The sequence below is a fragment of the Convolutriloba macropyga genome, chromosome 15 (assembly GCF_964194025.1).
Source record: "Convolutriloba macropyga chromosome 15, txConMacr16.3, whole genome shotgun sequence".
Classification (NCBI taxonomy): Eukaryota; Metazoa; Xenacoelomorpha; order Acoela; family Convolutidae; genus Convolutriloba; species Convolutriloba macropyga.
The window spans coordinates 35,979,684-36,000,912 of NC_134482.1; the positions used below are offsets into that span (position 1 = coordinate 35,979,684).

A 21,229-nucleotide genomic window follows, 5' to 3' on the forward strand; every position below is an offset into this window, starting at 1 on the left:
GATGTTTTCGGTTCACCATGTACGTTATGCACCCCCAGTTACAGAGCACGAGCCATTACATAGTAGATCATTATTTAAAAATATGGTACGCGCCTCCAGGGTGCAAATAATATGCACCCACTAAGCTGGGTTGGGGGGGGGGCAAAAACGTAAAAGATCCTAAATTGTTTATAAAATAGAGCATTGGCTTGAAAACTTTGAAGAAAATACGTTTCGTAACTGTTGACTGGCATAACGGAGTAATCTCAAATCAAATTAGATCTGTCAAACATCACCCAATGCATTATTCCAATTGAATGTTATAGAGTAACAACAATATCTTCGACTTGCTCAGTTTTTGAAAAAAAAAGATAATACAACTGAGTGAACAGAACTCTTGATTTCGTTTTTGTCGGTCATACAAAAACATTTCTTGGAAATTAAAATGATTTCTACAAATTTTGTACCTCGTATTAATTTTTCAATTGAAATGTGGCTCGTTCGTTATCTGAATTCAACTTGCAGACCGCTTCTTTTAATTAATAGCCTCGAAGCGATAGCGGCTATTATTGGGGACATCCTGGTTTTTTACGACTCGAAGAGGAGTATTGGTTTTCTCTCGGCTTTTTTTTACAGGAAGTAGATTTGTTCACGCGGCGTTTTGACCTAAAAGCGGAAGTGAGAAAAGCTGTCTTGGTGAACAGATTTTCGATAAGCCAGAGAAGTTTTTTATTATGCGCTGCGTTTAGTGAATGACTTTGGTCTTTGAAAAGTAGTTTTTGACTGAATTGCACCTATAGATGACCGTTTTTAGCCATTTTTTCGTCTAAGTGGCCCAATTTTTTGCTTTTAATTTGGTTTCTTGTAGAAATAAATTTTATTCGATACTATCTTGAAATGTCAACCTCGGAAATTGATAGCACAAGGTTTTGCAGAGCCTGAAAATGCGTTTCAAGTTAAAAATTGGCACATAATTCTTGATTTTTTAGTTAATTTTTGACTTTTTTTATATTAATTTCATTTATGGATTTTTTAACCGTCTTTTTGTCAAAAATCAGTTAATATGGCAACTTCTCTTTGATAATTCCTATACTCAACGCCTCTTTCTACCTCGATGTAATTTTGTTTCATAAAATTGTACATATGCTAATCTTATTTTGGTAGTTTTTTTTCCAATTTTCGTCAGTTTTTCAATTGTATTTTGGTTGTAATCGCTAGAAATAGTTCTTTTGTGCAACATGAGGGACTTTAATTTTGTTTCAATAAAAATTCAATCGTTTTTTGGCGTTAAGTTATGATAAAACAGTTAAAACTTTTTCATAAATGCAAACTTAACTTAAAAGTTCTTAGACCATTTTTTTGCAAAAAAAAAGTATTTATGAATTCTGCTTTTTCCTATTTTTTGTTCTCATCAGGAGGATAGATCTTTGTATCGGATGACTAGTTATTTTTTCTATGTCTTGAATGCTGAACAATGAAATGTATTCGTTTTTCTTTCAAAAATCAAGAATGTCTTTTTGTTACGGTGTTCCTTAAATCGTGCTCATATTTACATTGTAGTTAGTATCATTCTATTTTGGTCCTGGCACTTACATTTATTTTCGGTATATTGATTTTTTTCCGTTGTAAAAAATGAATGATTTCAGCTTTTTTTTTAGATTTTCGTCATTTCTTTGGTTTGCAATTGATTTCATTCAACTAAAGGCAGTACTGAGAGTTTGATAGCAAGCTTTTTCCAAAATTTCCACTTATGACTAATTACTACAGCTTTCCTCCGGCCTCGGTATTAATTAAAACGATTTTTGTCTTTGAATATTCTGCTGCTTATGTCTTTTCTATGATCAATTTTATTTTTGATTTAGTATGAAATCATGCTGTCTAGCTTATGTACAAGAAAACAGGTGTGTTGTCTTTTTGTATTAATCGCAGTCCTTAGAAGTGTAATTATAGTTGTTTTCTGATTCTTAAATTTGAGCTTTCTATTTTGAAAAGATTTAACTTAGTTTCTAAGATTATTATCAGCCGTTTGCTTTCGCGATCTTTTTCAGATTAGAATCATGAATTATTTGAGGGCTATTGATAACCTTGTCAGCTTTTTCAGACTATCAGGTTTTTGACCACTTTAATTATTTTGGATTTTTTAACGTTAACAATTGTTTTCAATAATATAAAATTTTGCCGCATTTTGTTTCTCTTGTTGACAGTGGTTTAAGTTGCACCAATTTTTAGAGCAGACCTGGAGAGGTAGTGAGTTAATGGTTTAATACAAAAGGTTGTGGCTTCCGTTGCAATTACGGTTTTGTTAGTGAAGTTCCGAGGCTTCGAGTCGCTTCCGGAATTCTTCCGGCTATGTTTTTAATTCGTCGTCTCCATCGATGATTCTTACGACCTGACTTCTTGGAATTGACTTTTTCACTAACTTCTATTGCTTTGCGGTTAAAATTTGTGTGCGCGACGTCATTTCTATTTTTAGGCCAATTGCGTGACTTACCTCAGTCAAAAAAAGACTTCTGAACTCACTTATGGAACTTTAAATTTTATGAACATTTTAGTTAAAGATCAATAGTGTGCATCTAATCAGTGCCAAACTTATACTCCCTAATTCTTGAGTAGTAGTCTTGAGGTTTTGATTTCGAATATCAATTTTGAAAAAGCTCTCTGAGCACTTTTTCCTTATAGACCGTATGTGTCATAAAATTGACAGTCCAAATCTATCCCTAGTGGTCTATTAAAGGACTGGTGGTCGATCTCTCTCTTATTTCTCTGGCTGCTTCAGTTCATGGAAGGCCACAAGCGTCTATCGCGGCTATTTTCCGGCAATCTGCCGGCTATGTTCTTAGATATCAGTCCAGGATTGTCAACTTTTGCTGCTGTTTAAAAACGGCAAAAAGTATATTTAGTTGATTTTGAAAAAAGTCGCTAGCTAGTCTGCAATCTTTAGTCTCCGAACGTTACTTTGGTCTCCCGAGTAATTGGTTTTTCTATTCTCAATTGGAGGAGGCCACTGCTGATCAAGAAATGTAAAGTTAAGTAGTTTTTAGTAAACCTATTTGTGCTGTAAATATTAGCAGCTTCTTATGACCTTTTGGACTGTTGAAATACAAGTCAATTTAAAATTAAGATGCAGTGCACATAATGCAAACAAATATTACGGGAAAAGTAAGCTTGAATTTCCAAAATCTTTGGAACGCAAAAAAGTAGCAAACAAAATTGTTTACCAAAGCACAATTCGGAATTGCTGTCGTGCGAAGTGTGAACCAAAATTTGAAAACGTGTGTAGCTTTTTATGCAATATTTTTGCTTGGGGCTCGATAGCTGATTGTTCAATGCTTGAGGCAAGTACTGTAAAGATTGATCAAATAAAAGTGGAACTTGCGTAAAACCAACAACTACCTGAAAAAGTACACAATTTGCAGTAAAGATTGGGCAGACTTCATTTTTCGGTGTTCTAACCAGCTGATTGCCTATCTGTGGAAAACTGCTTTGCAATCAGAAAAAAATAAGAGATAAAGATGTAAACACAGCAGCGCAAACTCTGGATTAGGCTTCATTGAAATTTTGGATATATTCTGTGTCCCCCCGCTAGTACGTGCGCCGGGGGTGGGGGGGGGGGGGGGGTGCAGCATATAAGATTTATGCCCGCTAATATGGTGGACAGAACGATAATTAATCCGAGCGCATATTGATTTAACAGAAAAGTAGACCCAGAAATGATTTGAATCGCTTCTGAAAACTGTTTAAGGAAAAGAACCAAATCTCGTTTTCTCGTATTAATCTTAAAAAGATAAATCTCGGAAAAACGGAAAAATCTTACTTGACAAACGGTAACGGCTTTCTTCTTTTTTTTAAAAAAAAACCGCAATTACGATGTTTTCGACGAGCGAGAGAGGTTTTGTATATTCGTACCTTCGAATGAATGATTTTTTGACTTTGAATAGTTTTTCGACTTAATCTTCTTCTGCTTCCTTGACTTAATCTGCTTCCGTTACAAAATTTACGGAGACAATGACACCAAATTGCTCGAGGAACTAACTGTAATCTACTTAGCCTTTGAGAAAGCATTCGGCAAAGTTCCACACGACAGAGTAATAATGAAACTTGAACTGCTGGGAATCAGGGGAAAAGCGCTAATGATCATTGCGGATTATCTGGATAACAGAAGACAAAAAGTCCGAGTCGGCGATTGCTGCTAGATGTCACTACTAGAGTACCGCAAGGCTCGTTGCTCGATCGTTTTAGTCTACATCAACGATTTGCCAGAAGTAATTGAACACAGTACCTGTTCGGATATGCAGACGATTACAAGCTGATTGCCAAACAATTCTGCTGAACTTGAAAATGACCTAGCGAGCTTCTGCAACTGGTGTCAAGTAAATGGGATAAATCTTCACGAGAGAAAATGTAGCATATTGAATTTCACAAAACCTTCCTGTGCCCAAATGAATAAAAATGTGGATGTTGCTCGAAATCAAAAGGATTTGAGAATCATTGTATCAGACACTCTAAACTGGAATGAAAATGCAAACAGGCGTCACTCCAAAGCACTACGAGCACTATGGTGACTTAGAATAAATCTGTCATCGTTAACTCCCATGAAATCCAGGCTCAACGCTTAAATCGGCTAAATTGTTCCCATAATCATGTTTGGTTGTCAGGTATGGTATCCAAGTAAAACAGACCTGAGGCTATTTGAGAAAATGCAAAAAGGCGCCACGAAATGGATATCCTGGTCTGAACCTGATTACGAAAAGCGACTCACAGAAACAGAACTGTTGCCATTGTCACTCTACGCTGAACTCCAAAGTCTTTTATTATACTGCTCGATTATTGATGGATGGTAAGACATCGAAATTAGCTATTTCATCAGTATCAAGGCAAACGAGAACAAGACAAAGCACGGACAACGATATTGTAAGACAGGAGAAGAGACTAGATTAAGCCGATGAAAACTTTTGGCATAGAGTAGCAATTCTTTTTAACATCGTATCGAAATCATTCAACCTGCAGGAACCAATCGGGGGAAAGGCTAGAATCACGAGAACCTACTGGAATTTCTTTCACATGCACTACAATGAACGTAGTTTATGTACCTGGAGAATACTCTGTTTTTGTAGAAACTGCAAACCGCATAATAAACTCAGTGTCCACTGAAGATACAAATGGGGTACTAAGAACACCCCCTGCATGAAGCCGCAAACCTGACGTACTACTACTAATGGTGAATATAGCTACTCTCTTTCAGCGTTCTTTTCACCGACTTAGCTCAACTGTTCTGCATGTTGGGATTTTGTAGAAATATTTTGTGATCGGAGCTGCTGTAGTATATAATCCTCTGCAACTAATATTATTACAACTCAAATAATTTTAAGATTGTCACTGGCGGGCAAACTTCAGATTTGCCCTGGCGGGCAAACTTCGTAATGCTGACAAAAATCAAAGCAGGGCAAAAATTTGTTCAATGTTTTGATGAAATTCTGAAACAGTTAGCAGAAAGGGGCATCTATGAAGAGCTTTCATTTAAGGTTGCCGCTATCTTCCTCCACCTGGTTCGCCATTGCGTGAAATCGACCAACGACAGGTCAGTTACCAAGACCCTCGCCCGACGCCTACAGTTATGGTGCCAAGGCCGCCTCGACGAGCTCCTACTTTTTGCACCATAAGCGTTCCTCTAGGCTATGCCCCTTATGAATTGTGTGCCTCGCCAGTTCTTCGAAAGCAATTTTTCCGACGTTCGTCAGTTTATGTTCATATTACAATTATCATTTTCATATAAGTGTTTGGTGCTTTGCTAGGCTGGTTTGGATGTTCCGACGTTTCCAATTCCGCCCGGAGTTCGTCTGTCTGTTTTTTTTGTTAAGATTCTGTCAACGACCAAATAGAGTTATCCTCACTTAAGATGTTTTTGTTCTTTCGTTTTTTTTATTGAATTGCGTGCGTGGCGTTACATTAATTGGTGCGTGTTTTTTGTGCTTTAGCTTGAGAATTTTGGTTGCTCTTGACCTACCGCGCTCTCAAATTGGCCCGATATAATTTTTAGGGCTGCCTTTTCATTTGTATTATGAGACAACCACTCTATGAACCCATTACAACTTTTTTCTGGCAATATGCCAGCTTGGTTTTTCTTATGGACTTGAAAAATTGAAACAAATGGAAGAATTTAATGAAAAAATCTGTCAGCAGTCGCTTCGAGAGATTCACAAGGATCCATAATTTTTGGCATTTTTTGTTCCTAGTTAATTGCTCTCAAACAAAGTTTAGCAATTATATTAGTCCTGTCAGTCTTTTTTAAGGCGATTTTTCGCTTTAAAAATTTTTCGTCTGACGCTTTTGATTTTTCGTCCCCCAAAACGGGATAAACAGGTAGCGCCCAGCGGGCATTAAGTGCTCTTAGAGCCTTTTTATCTCTGTTTCAACTCAAACTGTTTTGGAGACTTATACTTGTGGTGTGAAGGGTGGTTCTTAGAAGTTGAAGACCCTACGCTGTTGACTACCCCCCACTAATGCCCCCGCGTGCTGTTACCCCCCCCCCCACACACTGTTGCCTCATCCCCCATCAGCCCTTGGTGCACCCCCCTTCTAGCTACTGACGATCAACCGCTCGCTAAAAACACGCAAATTTTTACTTTTGCACAGTTTTTTTTCAAGCTCTTCGAAAATTTGACATTTTTTGATTTTTATGAGGCTTAGTTGTCAAGGGAGCTCCTCTAGGTTTTTGATAATAGGTTACTGCATAGTTTCTAGTAGTAGTGGAATGGTTTCAATATTTTAACATCACTTTTAGCATTTTTTTTGACAAAACGTGCAATTTTTTCAAATTTTTTGATTTTTCCTTATTCAGGTCTTTCCTGCCACAGGGGCCAAAAGACCTCCTAAGGCGTTTGATAATAAGTTACTGACAGATTTTTATTGGACATGAAATAGTTTTTCAACTTTTTAATGTCACGAATATTTGCAATTTTGTAAACTTGCTTTTCAAGTTTTTTTTGAAAGTTTTTGTCGTTTTTTTAAAGGTTTTTTGAGCCTAAAGAGCCAAGGAAGCGCCTCTAGGGTTTGAAAACAGGATATTGTATAATTTCTAGATGTATTGGAATGTCTTGCAAGATTTTAACCCACGTTTTTTTGACAATGTTTTCCATTTTTTTTTCAATGTTTTGACATTTATAGTCATTACTCAGATTTTATTGAGCCTCAAGGGTCAGAAAACCTCCGTTAGGGTTTGATAATAAGTTAATGGAAAATTAGCAATTTTTAAAATAAAACTTTAGCCTCAAGAGACATGGAACTTCCTCTAGGGCTTGATAATATGTTACTGCTTAATTTATAGACGTAATGGATTGTTTTTCATGATTTAAATATCACGAATTAAGGCAATTTTTTTAAAAACTATCTGCAGTTTCTTCATCTTTTCAATAATAAGCTGCTGCTCAGGTTTTTCATGTTTTTGATAATAAGCTGCCTCCAAGGATTGATAATAAGCTGCTACATAGTTTCTAGAGTAAATAGAATTGTTATCAATATTTTAATAAACCGAGTTTTAGCGATTTTGTAATAAAATTTCAATTCTTCTTTCAATTTTCCTGAAATTTTTGTCATGTTCGAAGTGTATGGATCTTTGAGTCAGTGAAACTATTTCAGGCTTGAAACAGGGATACTGGACAGTCTCTTCAGACAATGAATTGGTTTTTAAGATATTAATATCTTGAATTTTAGCAAGATTTTGTTAAAATTTGCAATTGTTTCCAAAATGTTTCAATATTTTCATTTTCTTAGTTTAACGACCATTACTGGCCAACGAAACTTTTTAAGTCTTAGACATGGGTTACTTGACAGAACTTACGAGACAAAAGGTGGTTTTTAATTTTGTTTACTGCGAGGTAGAAAACTTTTTTTAATTTTGCCGTTTTCAGTTTTCTATGTGATTTATTTAACTAACAAGGCTAGAAAACTAGAAGTTGCAGAGTTGAATGCCAGCATGGAATATATTCATATCTCTCTTTCTCTGTGTGTCGCTTAGGGTTTCTTTCTTCTTTCTCTTTCACGTTTCCCCCCCCCCTCTCTCCCTGTTTCTCTTTTTGTTGATGCCGTGCTTCAGCTGATGTAATGTGGCGTAATGTCGTCATCTCTGATCCTCATTAACATTGAGTTATAGTAGAAATTTTTTCATCATAAATGACTTAACAGGCACTTTTTTGTTAAATCATTGTTAATTGCTCTCAAAAGCAATTTGTAGCAAATATATTAATCCTGTTTGTCTTTTATGCAATTTTTCGCTCGGCCGATTTTTCGTCGGACCTATTTGAATATTGTCTTCACAAACGGGATAAAGTGGTAGCGATCAGTTTGCATAAAGTTCTCTTAGAGCCGTTCAGCCCACTAGTCTACAAGTATGCGATTAGCAGAAACTGTTTTAGAGACTTGTGGTGTGAGGTGCTGTTCTTAGAAATTGATCCCACACCCTACCCACCGACCCCACATCAGTCCCCCCAATCCACTTTTGCACCCCCGCTGCGCTCACCTTACGCCCTTCAAATAATCTAAAGCTAGCCTCACTAAACCGTGGCTAGCTACTGACGAAGCCAACCTCACGCCGGTCGTTTGAGAGCAATTCGCCCGACGTTAGTCGGTTATGTTTTTGATCTATCACTGAGCCAGCGTGTTTAAACCAGAACCGAGCTATCCCCCATTTCTTATATCAAGAGGAGCTCAGTGTATGGGCTCAGATACAGCTGATCTTATTATAGCGAAGCTGGCTACTCTCCAGTTGAACTAAAACAGGGCTTTGTGAGGCCGTTCCATATAAAGTCTCCCTTCGACGCTAAGTTTTGTCAGATTACCGTCCTGTATCTTGTTCAAGGTTCCTCTCGAAATTCCCGAGATATTGGTTTAGAGATTTCCTAAGGTTTCAATATAATAGCTCATACCTTTTAACTTAAATAGATGGTTATGACTATCTATCTAGTCGTTCTCATTTTTTTGATAGTTGTTACTCCAGTGAAGTGAGATTATCATCAGGAGTGCCACAAAGAGGGGAATTAAGTCTTCTTCTCTTCGTGCTATTTAATAGCATTAAAAGTTAAATTGAGAATTGATAAGTACTGTTTTATGTGGATGATACTGTGCCTTACTTCGTTTTCTACTCAAAGGCAAGGCTACTGAAATTTGATAACCTTTTAATTGATAATCAGGACTGGTTCAGCAATGATTAATTGGAGCTCAATAGTGGTGAAATCGAGAGCCTGGTTGTCTGAAAGCTTAAATTATTAATAAAAGAGGCCTGTTAAACCCGCCTGATGATTACGTCTACACTAAACATATAAAAATTACTTGGTTGATACCATACACAAATCACTTCCATTTGTTCCAGTCTTGATTATTACGTACGGAAATTTAATTCAATTCGGAGTCAGATCAAGGCAATCACATGATAGAATTGGTCGGTTGAATGTTTGGTCATTTTGCGTCTTGAGTATTGAGTCTCTTTATATCATGGGTGCCCAAATATAGTAGGGCCGAAATATAAAAACGTCCCAAACAAATGTAGACATGAGATATGATATATTAGCCTAATGTCCATGATGATTAAACCGCTATTAATGTCACTTTCGGATCAGTACCTCAAAGTGTGATAGGAAAGCCACAAGCAAGTACTCCCCTTTGTGTAGGAACGTCCTTTGGGAGTGAGTCTTTTATAAAAAGAGATTTTTCACTAAAAGTTGCTTTTTAAATCCTGACTTTTAATCGGCTTATTTTCACTTATTCTCTGCGCTTTAAAAGTTGTTTCAAATTTTACCTTCGTCGTTCTGCTAAGCAATAGCCCTCAATCTTAAAGCGCCTAAATCCCGATTCTTGAAGTTTTACTTGCCTAGCACTACCAAACTTAGCACTTTACTTTTAATCAACCATTTAAACGGAAAACAACTCGGCCAAGTTAAGTCTTATTAGAGAATTTTTCGAGAAGTCACAGCCTCTCTGAGGCTGAGTTTTAAAATGAGCCAAATTGAAAGGCTTTTGTCTGAAGCCAGAATGACAGCCGACGAAACAACACAAGATGAAAGCGATTTTAACGAAGTGCGAAGTAAAAGAAAAAGGTTCAGAAAACAAGCACAAATTCCAATCACCAACGTTAGACCAATTGTTGTTTCTATTGATCCAAGGCCATCACAAATACAATTTGCAAGAGGAATCAGATCGAACTTTCCAGTGGTCAAAATAAAGCACATAAGAGAGTTGAAGAACAATACCGATTTTTTTGTTCAACCTGAGGACCTCGCTTCTAGAGAATGCCTAATGCTAACCGTAAACCTATCTCAAGCCTTTCCAAATGCCACTGTGAATGCCAGAAACACGCTTCCTAAGCCAAAAACCAAACCCAGTTTCGTAATTGTAAATGTCCATCACAGCATTAGTGTTGATGAGATAAAAGTTGAACTCCTAAACAACAATGCAATGAATGTCAACAAAGTTACACGAATAACAAGTCGAGCAACTGGCCAACCAACAAAATTGATTCGAGTCTTAACGGATTCCAATAACCATTTTAGTGCAGCTCAGAAACATGGTGTCAAAATAGGTTGGCAGCTATACCGATTTGAAGCAAGCCGTGAACCACCCCATGTAATGCTATGTTTCAAATGCCAACAATTTGGTCACTCAGCAAAAGAATGCAGTAATGCTACTCGATGTCTTCGCTGCTCGCAGGAGCACAGTGTTAAAGAATGTACTGTTCAAAAAGAAAACGCTAAGTGTTCTAACTGTGGCGGTGCTCATGCGACAGTTTATCGCGGTTGTCCGGCCTATCAGCAGAAGCTAGCTGAGGCTTCAAGAAAGATAAATGAGAATAAATACTCTACTGCAGCGAAAAACTTGAAACCGCAAACCAACGTTGAAATGCCGCCACAAACTGAAAAAATAGCTGTTCTTGTAGCCGAAGTCTTGAGCAAAATACGAACAGTTCTAAATGCCATGTCCTATAGTGATATATTAAACATTGGCTCTAACAGCGCCTCACGCATCTTCATTGAAAAAATTGATGGTCAAAAAATACATGAGAGCATTAAGTGTGCAAATGCAATACCTGTTAATTCAATGCCGCCTAACAACATATCAAACAGCCAAAACTTTAACCAAAATGGATTAGCTCAAAATTTTGCAATGGAACTGTCGAGGTCTAAACAACAAAATAAACGATCTCATTTTATTCTTAGCGAAAATGACATAGACATAATTTGCGTGAATGAAGTGAAAAAATGGCAGAAAACCAACCCTCTTCGTAATTATGTTGTTGCAACAGAAACTTATACCAACAGTCATCATGAAACTCTTATTTTAATAAAGAACAACATCGTCATAAACCAAACAGAACCAGCTGAAAAAGAGAACGATTGCAGCGGAAAAACACTGGAAATACTAAAATTATGCATCACGCTACCGTATTTTGGAGACTTTTGGATAATATCTGTTTACAATTCACCTGGAAAACCACTCTCACTAGAAAAAGTATTCTCAGAAAGTATGACAAATGTTTTTGTTTGTGGTGACTTCAACTCTCCCCACCAAGAATTAAACTGCTCCTATGATTCTGAAAACGGTGAGAAACTCCTGAATCTAATAGACAACGGTCATTTTAAACTGCTAAACAACGGTCACCACACATATCAGTCGTTCGACGGAAAAAGTAAAAACATGCTCGATTTACACTTTTGCGATAGTACAATTTTTAGGAATTTTAGTAATTTCGAAGTCTCAGAGGATCTGGGAAGTGACCATAGAACCACAATCACAACGTTTAACCTCAAAATAAGCAAAAAAATTGAATTGAAATCGGAAATTGACTTCAGACAATTCAGAGAAAACGCTAGAAAATCGTATAGATCATCGGACCTTTGGCCTGCGCAGTATCCGGGAAAGGATGAACTAAATAAGTTTAGCAGCAATCTGGTTGAAATAATACACAAATCGTTGGAAGACTCCTATGTCAACAAAAACGAGCTTCCTTACAGTATTGAGACACAAAAATTGATAAAACTGAAAAGGAAAAAACGAAGAGAACTCAAAGTTGCAGTTAACGATGAATTTAGGTCTCTAAAAACCGAGATAAATTATCTGCAGAAAGAAATCAAACGATCAATCAGGCAATCAGAAGAACAAAAAAGAGCTAAAATTTTGGCACGTGCAAGAGACAAGGGCAGCAAAGGTTTTTGGAGAGCAATAAAAGAACTAACAAATGACCACGAGTCAAAACAAAAAAAAACTTTATTGCGACTATACCGATTTAACATATAAAGAGTCGAAGGCAGTCACAGATCATGAGAAAAGCGAGCTTTTCAAACAACTCCTAAAAGACACAATGAGAGACCACACAACAGTACCAACAGAAATTGCCGAACACCACGAGAAAATCGAAAAAGAAATCAAAGCATTTCTAAGTGCAAACGTCGACACCGAGGAACTTTGTATTGTGATTAAAACAAAGGAATTCGATGAAATATTGAGAGTATCGAGAAAGTCATGCCCAGGACCAGATAAAATCAGTTACAAAGTGCTCAGTGAGTTACCACGGAGTATAAAAGCCCTAGCCTGCCTCCTCATTTCTAGTTCAATTAACAACTCGTATGTTCCTGTAAATTGGAAAGAATCACAGATAACAATGATACCAAAGCAAGATAAAGACAGATCAAAGGCTGAAAACTATCGACCTATTAGTCTTACAAATCGCCTGGCCAAAGTTTGCGAAACTGTTGTGAAAAACATTGTCTTAGAACATTGCGAAAGTCTAAATGTATTTGGCGAAACTCAGAGCGCTTACAGGAAACATCGCTGTACCACAGACAATCTTATCAAACTCACTCAGCACGTTAGTGAAGCTTTCTATTGGTCTGAAATGGTTGGTTTAGTTTGCTTGGATGTTGAAAAAGCATTTGGTGCCGTATGGCGTCTAGGGTTGATCCACAAATTGAATTAAATTGAGCTGAAGATCCCAATCATTAAGTGGATAAATTCATTCTTGTCACAAAGGAACGTTTACGTAAAGATAAATACTAGTGTTAGCGCCAGTTTCTGCCCGACAGCCGGTGTGCCCCAAGGCAGCGTAATTGCTCCCATTCTCTTCCTTATATACGTTAGCCGATTGCCAAAAATGAAAGCACAGATTTCACAGTTCGCTGACGATTTTGCCCTGTACTACAGATCTCGCTCAACACAACTAATTCAAAACAATCTGCAATCATCACTGAATAGCCTTATAGGCTGGTGTGAGCACTTGAAAATTAAAATAAATCCTAACAAAACTCAGTACATGATTTTTAAAAACCCATCTAAGAAAAAGTCAGCTCAATTTAAAAATAAAAGGCGTACCCGTCGGAAAAACACAAACGCTAAAGTTTCTGGGTATTACTCTCACTCCTCATCTCAGATGGAACGATCACTGCCAAAGCCTAATAAAGGGAGCAAACAGCAGGTTATTTCAACTGTGGAGACTTAGCAATCTAAACATCAACGAAGAGAGTCTTTTATTGGTATACAAATCTTGGATCCGGCCTCTTTTTTTGTACTCAAATGCCTGTTGGATTGACCAATCCCAAGCACTCATTAACAAAATACAATGTGTCCAAAATAGAGCCTTGAGGATCTGCCTACGAAAACCTAGATTTTACAAGGTCCCAAAACTTCATGAAGACGCAAACATGCAAACAATTAGAGAAGTTCAGATTAAATTAGCAAACGGGTATATTAGTCGGGCAATTAAACACAACACAGTCTGTAGTGGAACTAATTCACAAAAAAAGGCAGTGCCCGCTTAATAATTGCAAAAGTACTCTCGATCACCTTCAATACTAAAAAAAAATGACAAACTGGTGCACACTAGCCATCCGGCGTAGTTAGCAGCTCAAAACACTGATGAATGACAGAATGAGGATCGAGCCCCAGTGCATCCCCAACTTCAAGGCCATAAATTGTTTTCCAAGAAAAATCGGGAGCCGGACTGACATCAGTGGAAAACTTGGGAATTGAATAAATAGGAATACGAAGACAAAAACGGGAAAACAAGGAAGTGCAACTTTATATTGAAATCTCATCGAAAAACATCACAAGATTTTAATGACTAGCAAACGAAATAAGACAAATTATTAGCCAGCAGCGCAGTTGTGAGGAGCAAAGAACACGAAGATCTCTATACCTACAGCTACGGTTCGACTCCAACTTTGTTTATTTATCACTATGCGATTTTGTTTTTTTTTCATATATCAGTCAAAGCGTTTACTACCTACAGCCAACTCAAAACGATTTAGTATAATTGTTGAAGCCAAGCCGATTGGCTCAGCGGAGAATTACGTATACACGTAACTAACAAATCGAACCGATAAGAGTTCGAAGCCGAGAAGTGTCACCTTCCTTTTATTTCCTTCTCTTACTTTTTATTTTGCACATAAGCGTCTTTTTATCCGATCAGAAATATTAGGAGTGTATGGCCAGCCGCTCGCTTAGTCAATTCGGGGCCAGACACAACTTCATTTTAATCCACTTCATTCTTTTCATTCTATTCAGCCAGCCGCTCGCTTAGTAAATTCGGGGCTGAACAGATCACCAAAAACACCAAAACAAAAGCCAATTACGGCAATTATCAATTTAATCAAGCTTCGTTTCCTTTTGAAATCTTTATTTCAGTCTTTTTACCATCTATTTCATACTCCACTGATTTAAATTAAACAAGAGAAACACTTCATCATCCAGCTTTGTGCTGCGCGCGGTTTGGTTTCAGTGGTTTTATGGTTAGGTCAGCGTAGCACTTTTAATCAAGCACTTCTTATTTTTCGTCAGTTTTGATTTTTTTTTATTCACTTTCCTTTATGAAATTAAAACAAAGTTCATTTTAACTTTTTCAGTCCTTCCTTTTCGAACAGAAAATTTTTGCATTTGTTCTCCTTAGACTGACGACTATTATATTATACGAATTAAGATCATTTGTTTTATACTACCTATCTGCTTTAATTGGTTGGAAATTAATTCGTATTGCGATCGAAAAAGTATTGAAAATATGGGCCATCAAACATGGAACTTAGCGCGGACAGCTAACTCAATATTGACAATGCGAGCGTGGGTTCGAGACTCAGGATGAGCCAATTTCATCCGTCTCAATTTTTCAGACAATTCCAAACTGAGAACAATGAAACTATGATGCCAAACACCTTCAAAAATAGAACAAAACTTAGTGCAATGCACTAATATCGGTTTAAAATTCTGACATCCACACAATGAGGTTCGAGTCCCACCAACGTCATCAAACATTTAATATCCTGAAAATTTATTTTTTTTTTGTTTTAATTATTTAACAGTACTTGGTACTTACCTTGTGATTATGAAAGTTGCCGATCACACCATCTCCTACGAGGCTAGCCATGTATCCGATCCATTATCTTTTTGAAATGCCAAGTTCAGCCAGTAGAAGCCCTCCATGGTGCTTGAAATGGCTGAGTGCGCCGGATGCAAAAGAAGTCTTTAATACAACAGGAACAGAAACTCAGTTTTTAACGAGAACTTTCTGCTTCAATACTTCTTTTTAAACTGAAACTCTTTCTTAATATGTATTAAACTTCTTTTAACGAATGGTTGTACATAAATTGTGTAATTGTGGTAGACATGAGATATGATATATTATACATCAGAAGGAATATCAACTATTCGTTATAGTGGAGTATCAAAATTAGGCATTCATAACATTTGATTTCTAACAGCGTTTACTCCCGGTAAAATTGCATGAAGTCAAAATTTAATCCTTTCGCTATTTTTTTTTCACATTTTCTATTGTGTTTGCTGCAACCAAGTCAGCATTTTGAATCCTGTCTACATATCTACCTTTGGGTTTTCGCATCTCACTGTTCAACAATTTTTTTTATCACTGTTACGAAGTGAAAATTGCTTTTGTGATAAAATGTTTTTTATTTTCCTCTCTCTCTCTTTCTGATTGATAAGATACTGGTAGCTTGACACTTATCAAACAATTTTGCAGGGCTAATGTTTATTGTAGTATTTTTTTACCCAGGTGAAACCTTTCGGCGGCGCGTGTGGGTTTATCTAGCTGTTTTTCATCCGGAACTTTATAAGGAACTTTATTAGGAAACAACTATTATATGACTCAACTAATTTTGATTCACAACACTACGATGTTCATTAAAAAGCTGGTGAGATCAGCAGCGTTGAAATTGGTTCTGTGGTCTGTTTCTGGAAAAATTTTAAACTTAAAATATAAATATACTTAAAATAAAATATTTTCGTCGAACAAAAAAATACAAAGGTTTTTAAAGCTGCTTTCAAAATATGTATTGATTGGTAATTAATGCAAGTTCAAGATTGTTTCGATTGATTATTTTCTGTCATCTAGAAAAGTTTTCACAACAGTAAAAGTAAGCCGCATCATCTCGAGTATCTGTTGGTAAGAACTTTTATAAACTGTTTTTACTATTCTTAGTGACTGTGAGTTTGACCGTCAAATTAATTGTTACTGAATTGTTGATTTGTTATAGGCAACAAGCGTGTGTGGATCTCGAGGCGATTCCGATTTTTTGGAAGTTGTCTCAGATTCCGGCAATGTCCAGTATAGGAAGAAGAGTTGTAAAGGTTTTGACGAGGACGGGGAATTGAAGTATGACATCAAACGTACTGTTGATGGAAAATTCTCAACTAACTGGAAAAGTGCGACCTTATACGACGCTGATCAAAACTCAAAAGCAGTTTCCCAAACGAATGTTGAGTTCCATGTAAATGTTTCCGTGGATCTGGGAATTGACGCTGAACTGGAGCGGATATCATTAACGTTTGAGTCACCTAGACCTTACAGTATGATAGTATATTCGAAAAAATCAGCTGATGATATATGGGAGCCGCTACAGTATTACAGTCTAAATTGCTTTGAAGAGTTCAAGATGCAACCCTGGTTCGGGAGGTTAGAAGTTTAGATGTTGAATCATAGAATCCAATAGCTAGTGACGTCATTGCTGAACTTGTGGTTGTTCTCACCGTAATCTCTAACTGACTGCGTTTAAATGCACTGGACTCGAATCTGAAATACTGAATATTACTTGAGAAAAACTCCAGAGACCTTTTTAGTTTACGGTCAAAATATTAAGAAAACATATTAAGAAAAATTCCATGAGAGTTATTAAATCAGTTTTTCTCTGTCAATTTCTAAAATTACACCTCATTTGTTGCTGTTGCGTATTCTAAGCAGTTAAACTACTTTGGTTGCGATTTTCTCACCAGCCGGTTTGAATAATTTCATACCGTTGAGGAAAATTTTAAATTTTATTTGCCAATCTGAGGCTGCATTGTTATTATATGACAATTTTTGGGCGAATATAGCGTGGGGTATATATATTTTTAATAATTCGTTTGTTTATAGCATATCCAGTGCCACCTCTGGACCAAAATGCGACCAATCACAGTCACAACTGACACCCGAAGCTGGTGGAACAGTGGATTTTACAACACCGCCAGGAAAAACAATCCAGGCCAGATCAATCTTGATATCCATGATCAAGATCCACACAGTAGCGCCTGAACCAAACCCATTTCCGGATAACGACATTGTACTCAAACAATACTTTTATTCTATCAGTGACATAAACGTGTCAGGAAAATGTTTTTGTAATGGTCACGCGGAGCAGTGCGACCTCATGGACCCGAAGACTAAAGTATGTGTTTGTCAACATAACACAGATGGTCCTAATTGCAACACATGCCTGAGATTTTACCATAATAGACCTTGGCAGGAACTGAAAGGTCTGGAAAGTGATTTTGAATGTGAGCGGTGTAATTGCAATGGACAAAGTGCAGAATGTCGGTTTGATCAGGGGGTTTATGAGCGTAATGGTCGGTCAAATGGTGGGGTATGTGAAGGGTGCCAGAACAACGCGACTGGGCAAAATTGTGAGAAATGTCTCCCTGACTTCTATATGAATAAGGAAGGGAAATGTGATCGGTGCGATTGTAACATGCAAGGATCCCAACAATCCCAATGCGATGATGACGGTCTGTGCAAGTGCAAACCAGGAGTTACAGGTCCGCTTTGTGATCAATGTATTCCTGGATATTATGGATTTGGATCACAAGAGGGTTGTTCTAAGTGCGAATGCAACACGGCTGGAACTCGAGCGTCGATTACAGATTGCAATCCTATCGATGGGTCTTGTCCATGCAAAACAAACGTTCATGGCCAGACGTGTTCGCAATGTAAAGAAGGATTCTTCGGTTTAAGTTCTGAAAATGAGAATGGATGTCAAGCGTGTTTCTGTTATGGTCATTCAACGAATTGTTCGAAGTCGGATGAACGAATGACAATGAAAACAGTAGAGTCAGATCTAACAGAAATAGGTTAGTTTTATGATTAGCTTCAATGATTTCAGGCCGCTATAAAAAATATATTTAGAAGCGTAATTCCCAGAAATTTATAAATTCAGAAGCTTGGTTTTTTTAATAGCCGCACAGCGATAGCTGGGGCTATTATTGGCCTTCTCTTGGTTTTTTTTACAATTCAAAGAATTTGAATTGTATTGGGGCGCTGTCTTTTTTTTAAGATCTGTTCACACATTTTCATGATTTTTGAAGTCAAATTGGAGTAGTGATTTTGGTCACGCCGAAACAGGAAATGGAGCGACAAAGCGAGTAGTTTTGCGGCGTGAAATTTTTTCGCTCTAAATTTAAAGTGGAGTGAAAAAACGGTGTTTGAACAAAAATTCGCTTTCTCGCTAGTGGTTTTTTTGTTCACATGCGGCAATTTCACTTTGATTTTTACTGTTTTTTCAATTTTTTGGATAGAATTTTTTTCTAAATGGTTTTCCCAATCCATTCATAGTCCGTTCCAGGTCTAGTTTTTTGTTTAGTCAATGAAAATTCTTTGAATTGTACGTCAGGACTTGTCCTGCTATGTTTTTTATATCGTCGTCATGATTTTTGTTACGACCATATGACGTCACAGCCACTTTTTGTTCAGTCGTTCATGCAATTTCAACTGAATTGCATGTGTGACGTTATTTTTCGCTCTTAGTGGAGCGAGTTTTTTTGTTCATGCGCGTGATTAAATTTTTGGTCAGACTTGACTTACCTCACTCTCAAAAAAGACTTCCTCACTTTGAAATTGACTTTTGTTTACTTTAATTCAAAGTGATAAGGTCAAATGAGTGTGTGCCACTCTAAATGAAGGTTATTTGAGATCAGCTAATAGAGGCAGCAATAACTTATACAGATTTTTGATTAAAATATAACAGATCAGCCTTCAATGAAAAGACGAATTTTTTTGGTCTGTCTTTTTTACTGTTTTTTTAGACTGCCGATCTACGAATCTATTGCGGCTATTTTCTGGCAATCTGCCAGCTATGTTTCTAATTCGACTCGTGTATTTGCATGAACGCACTTAAGTGTCCTCAGAAAAGTAGCAAAAAAAGCACAGGTATTTGGTAACGAATCCGTTGGCTTTTAATATATTAGGTGTCCAAATTTTCAGACTTTGACTGTTTAATTAAAATATTTTATTTCCAAAATTTATTTTGCTTGTCGATGATTTTAGGAACTGAATTTAAGAATTTTCTTCTGTTTTCTTTCTTCGATTTTCTCGACGGAGGATAACGATCGAAAACTGGCATTTCAACACCCATCTATTATTGTATATCCATAAATGAAATGGCTATCTACTGGCATCTCTTCCAGTATTGTCCCGACATTTGGCCCTGGCCTTACAAACCATTATAAATGCAAAAGCAAAACCAAGCATTTGTTCAACCTTATGAACAGAAATTTAGTTCACGGGGAACAAGCAGAATTTGTTGTTTTTTTATGTTGACAATTGTTTGCAGACGAGCAGTATGGAACTGAAATCGGCGGGTGGAAAGCAAGCAACTCTCGTGGAGTCAAGTGTCGAATGGTGCTTGGCAATTCCAGGACATCTCTGGGACCATCGGACAAGTTCCTGAGTATTGATTCTTCCCTGAGCAACACTGACTCCGACTGTGCTTTGAAGAAGAAGCCCGAGTCCTTCATCTATTTCGAGCTTCCAAAACCATATCTGGGAAACAAGTTAGTTTTTTCGTACCAAAATTATCTCTGGCACTTTGGGTCTATTTGGTTAACAAATAAGAGATTGGCGGTATACAACTTCTACTACTCTGGGGGCATCTGCAATTTTTAAATAGTAACATGCTACTTGAACACTCATGGCTGTGATCAGACTAAACTGACTTTGAAAATTCTTGTTTTTTAATTTTTAAAAGCTTGTTTGAGTTTCCTTGAAGGTAATCAAATCTTTACCAAAAATTATTTTTCACGCTCCTTGATATGACAGCCGTGTTTCGGAAGAACTCAGTTATGCATGATATCTTAACCAGGTTTGGGTTATTACTACTAACTTATGAGTTTTGAGCTGCTGTTTCCGCAAGCAGTTTCACTGATCCCCCGAGCGATCCGTGGACACCACGTTTATGGAAAGTAATTTGTTTCAGAGTTCTAAGCTACGGACTAAAACTGACATTCGAGCTGAGGCCAGTTGGTTCCTTCACAACCATGACCTCGTCTGACCGTGACGTTATCATTGAAGGGCAAATGGGCAACGGTTTGAGAGTCACTGCGGGGCTATCTTGGCAGAATAATAAGCCAATGAGAGCACGCGAATGGAACAAATTGGAGTTCACGTTGGTTTTTTCGATAAGTTTTTAATTTATATTGAATCATTTATGTTTGCGTCATGATATTTATACAACATTAAAGGACTTTTTCGGGAAAGTAAGAAGAAGCTAAGCTTTTTTCAAATAGGAAAAGAAGCGGGCTAACCTGTCGAGTGTTGGTCTGTTTAGGTTGATGGAAAGCGCTGGTTGGCAGCCGCGACTATCACCCGTCCAGTTTCATTCACTTCTGCTGAACGTGGAACGAATACTTATCAGAGGGGCTTACGGAGGTTAGAAAACGTATCTCAATATCTAGTTAGTGCTCAGATGTTGAAAACAATTATTAGGCGCTTTTGTAAGGATTTGAGGGTAAATTTTGAAATGCAATGTTCTCGATACAGTGAGGGTATGCTTTTTGCACAGAAAAGTGATAAAGTTTGAAGCAAATATGTAGTCGTATGTCTTTGTATGCGAATTTTTTTGCTTGAATGTTATTGACTTTCAGAATGACTTCAACGTTTTGTGTGATCTCAATTGTTCTCTCATTCGCCATTTTAAGCGTCTGAACTTTATTAACGGCTGTTTACTACTATAAGTCAAAT

General features: G+C 37.2%; 2 protein-coding genes across 2 annotated transcripts in view; both read left to right on the forward strand.

The window, feature by feature from the left end:
- Positions 1-21,229, forward strand: part of LOC142353881 (multidrug resistance-associated protein 1-like) — a 653,144-nt gene that overhangs the window by 312,437 nt on the left and 319,478 nt on the right.
- LOC142354170 (laminin-like protein lam-2) overlaps positions 1-21,229 on the forward strand; it is a 134,898-nt gene that overhangs the window by 663 nt on the left and 113,006 nt on the right. Inside the window, 5 exon segments of the mRNA XM_075406432.1 lie at positions 16,500-16,918; positions 17,375-18,345; positions 19,824-20,043; positions 20,466-20,654; positions 20,817-20,917. Of these exon segments, the coding sequence (XP_075262547.1) occupies positions 16,500-16,918; positions 17,375-18,345; positions 19,824-20,043; positions 20,466-20,654; positions 20,817-20,917 (1,900 nt within the window).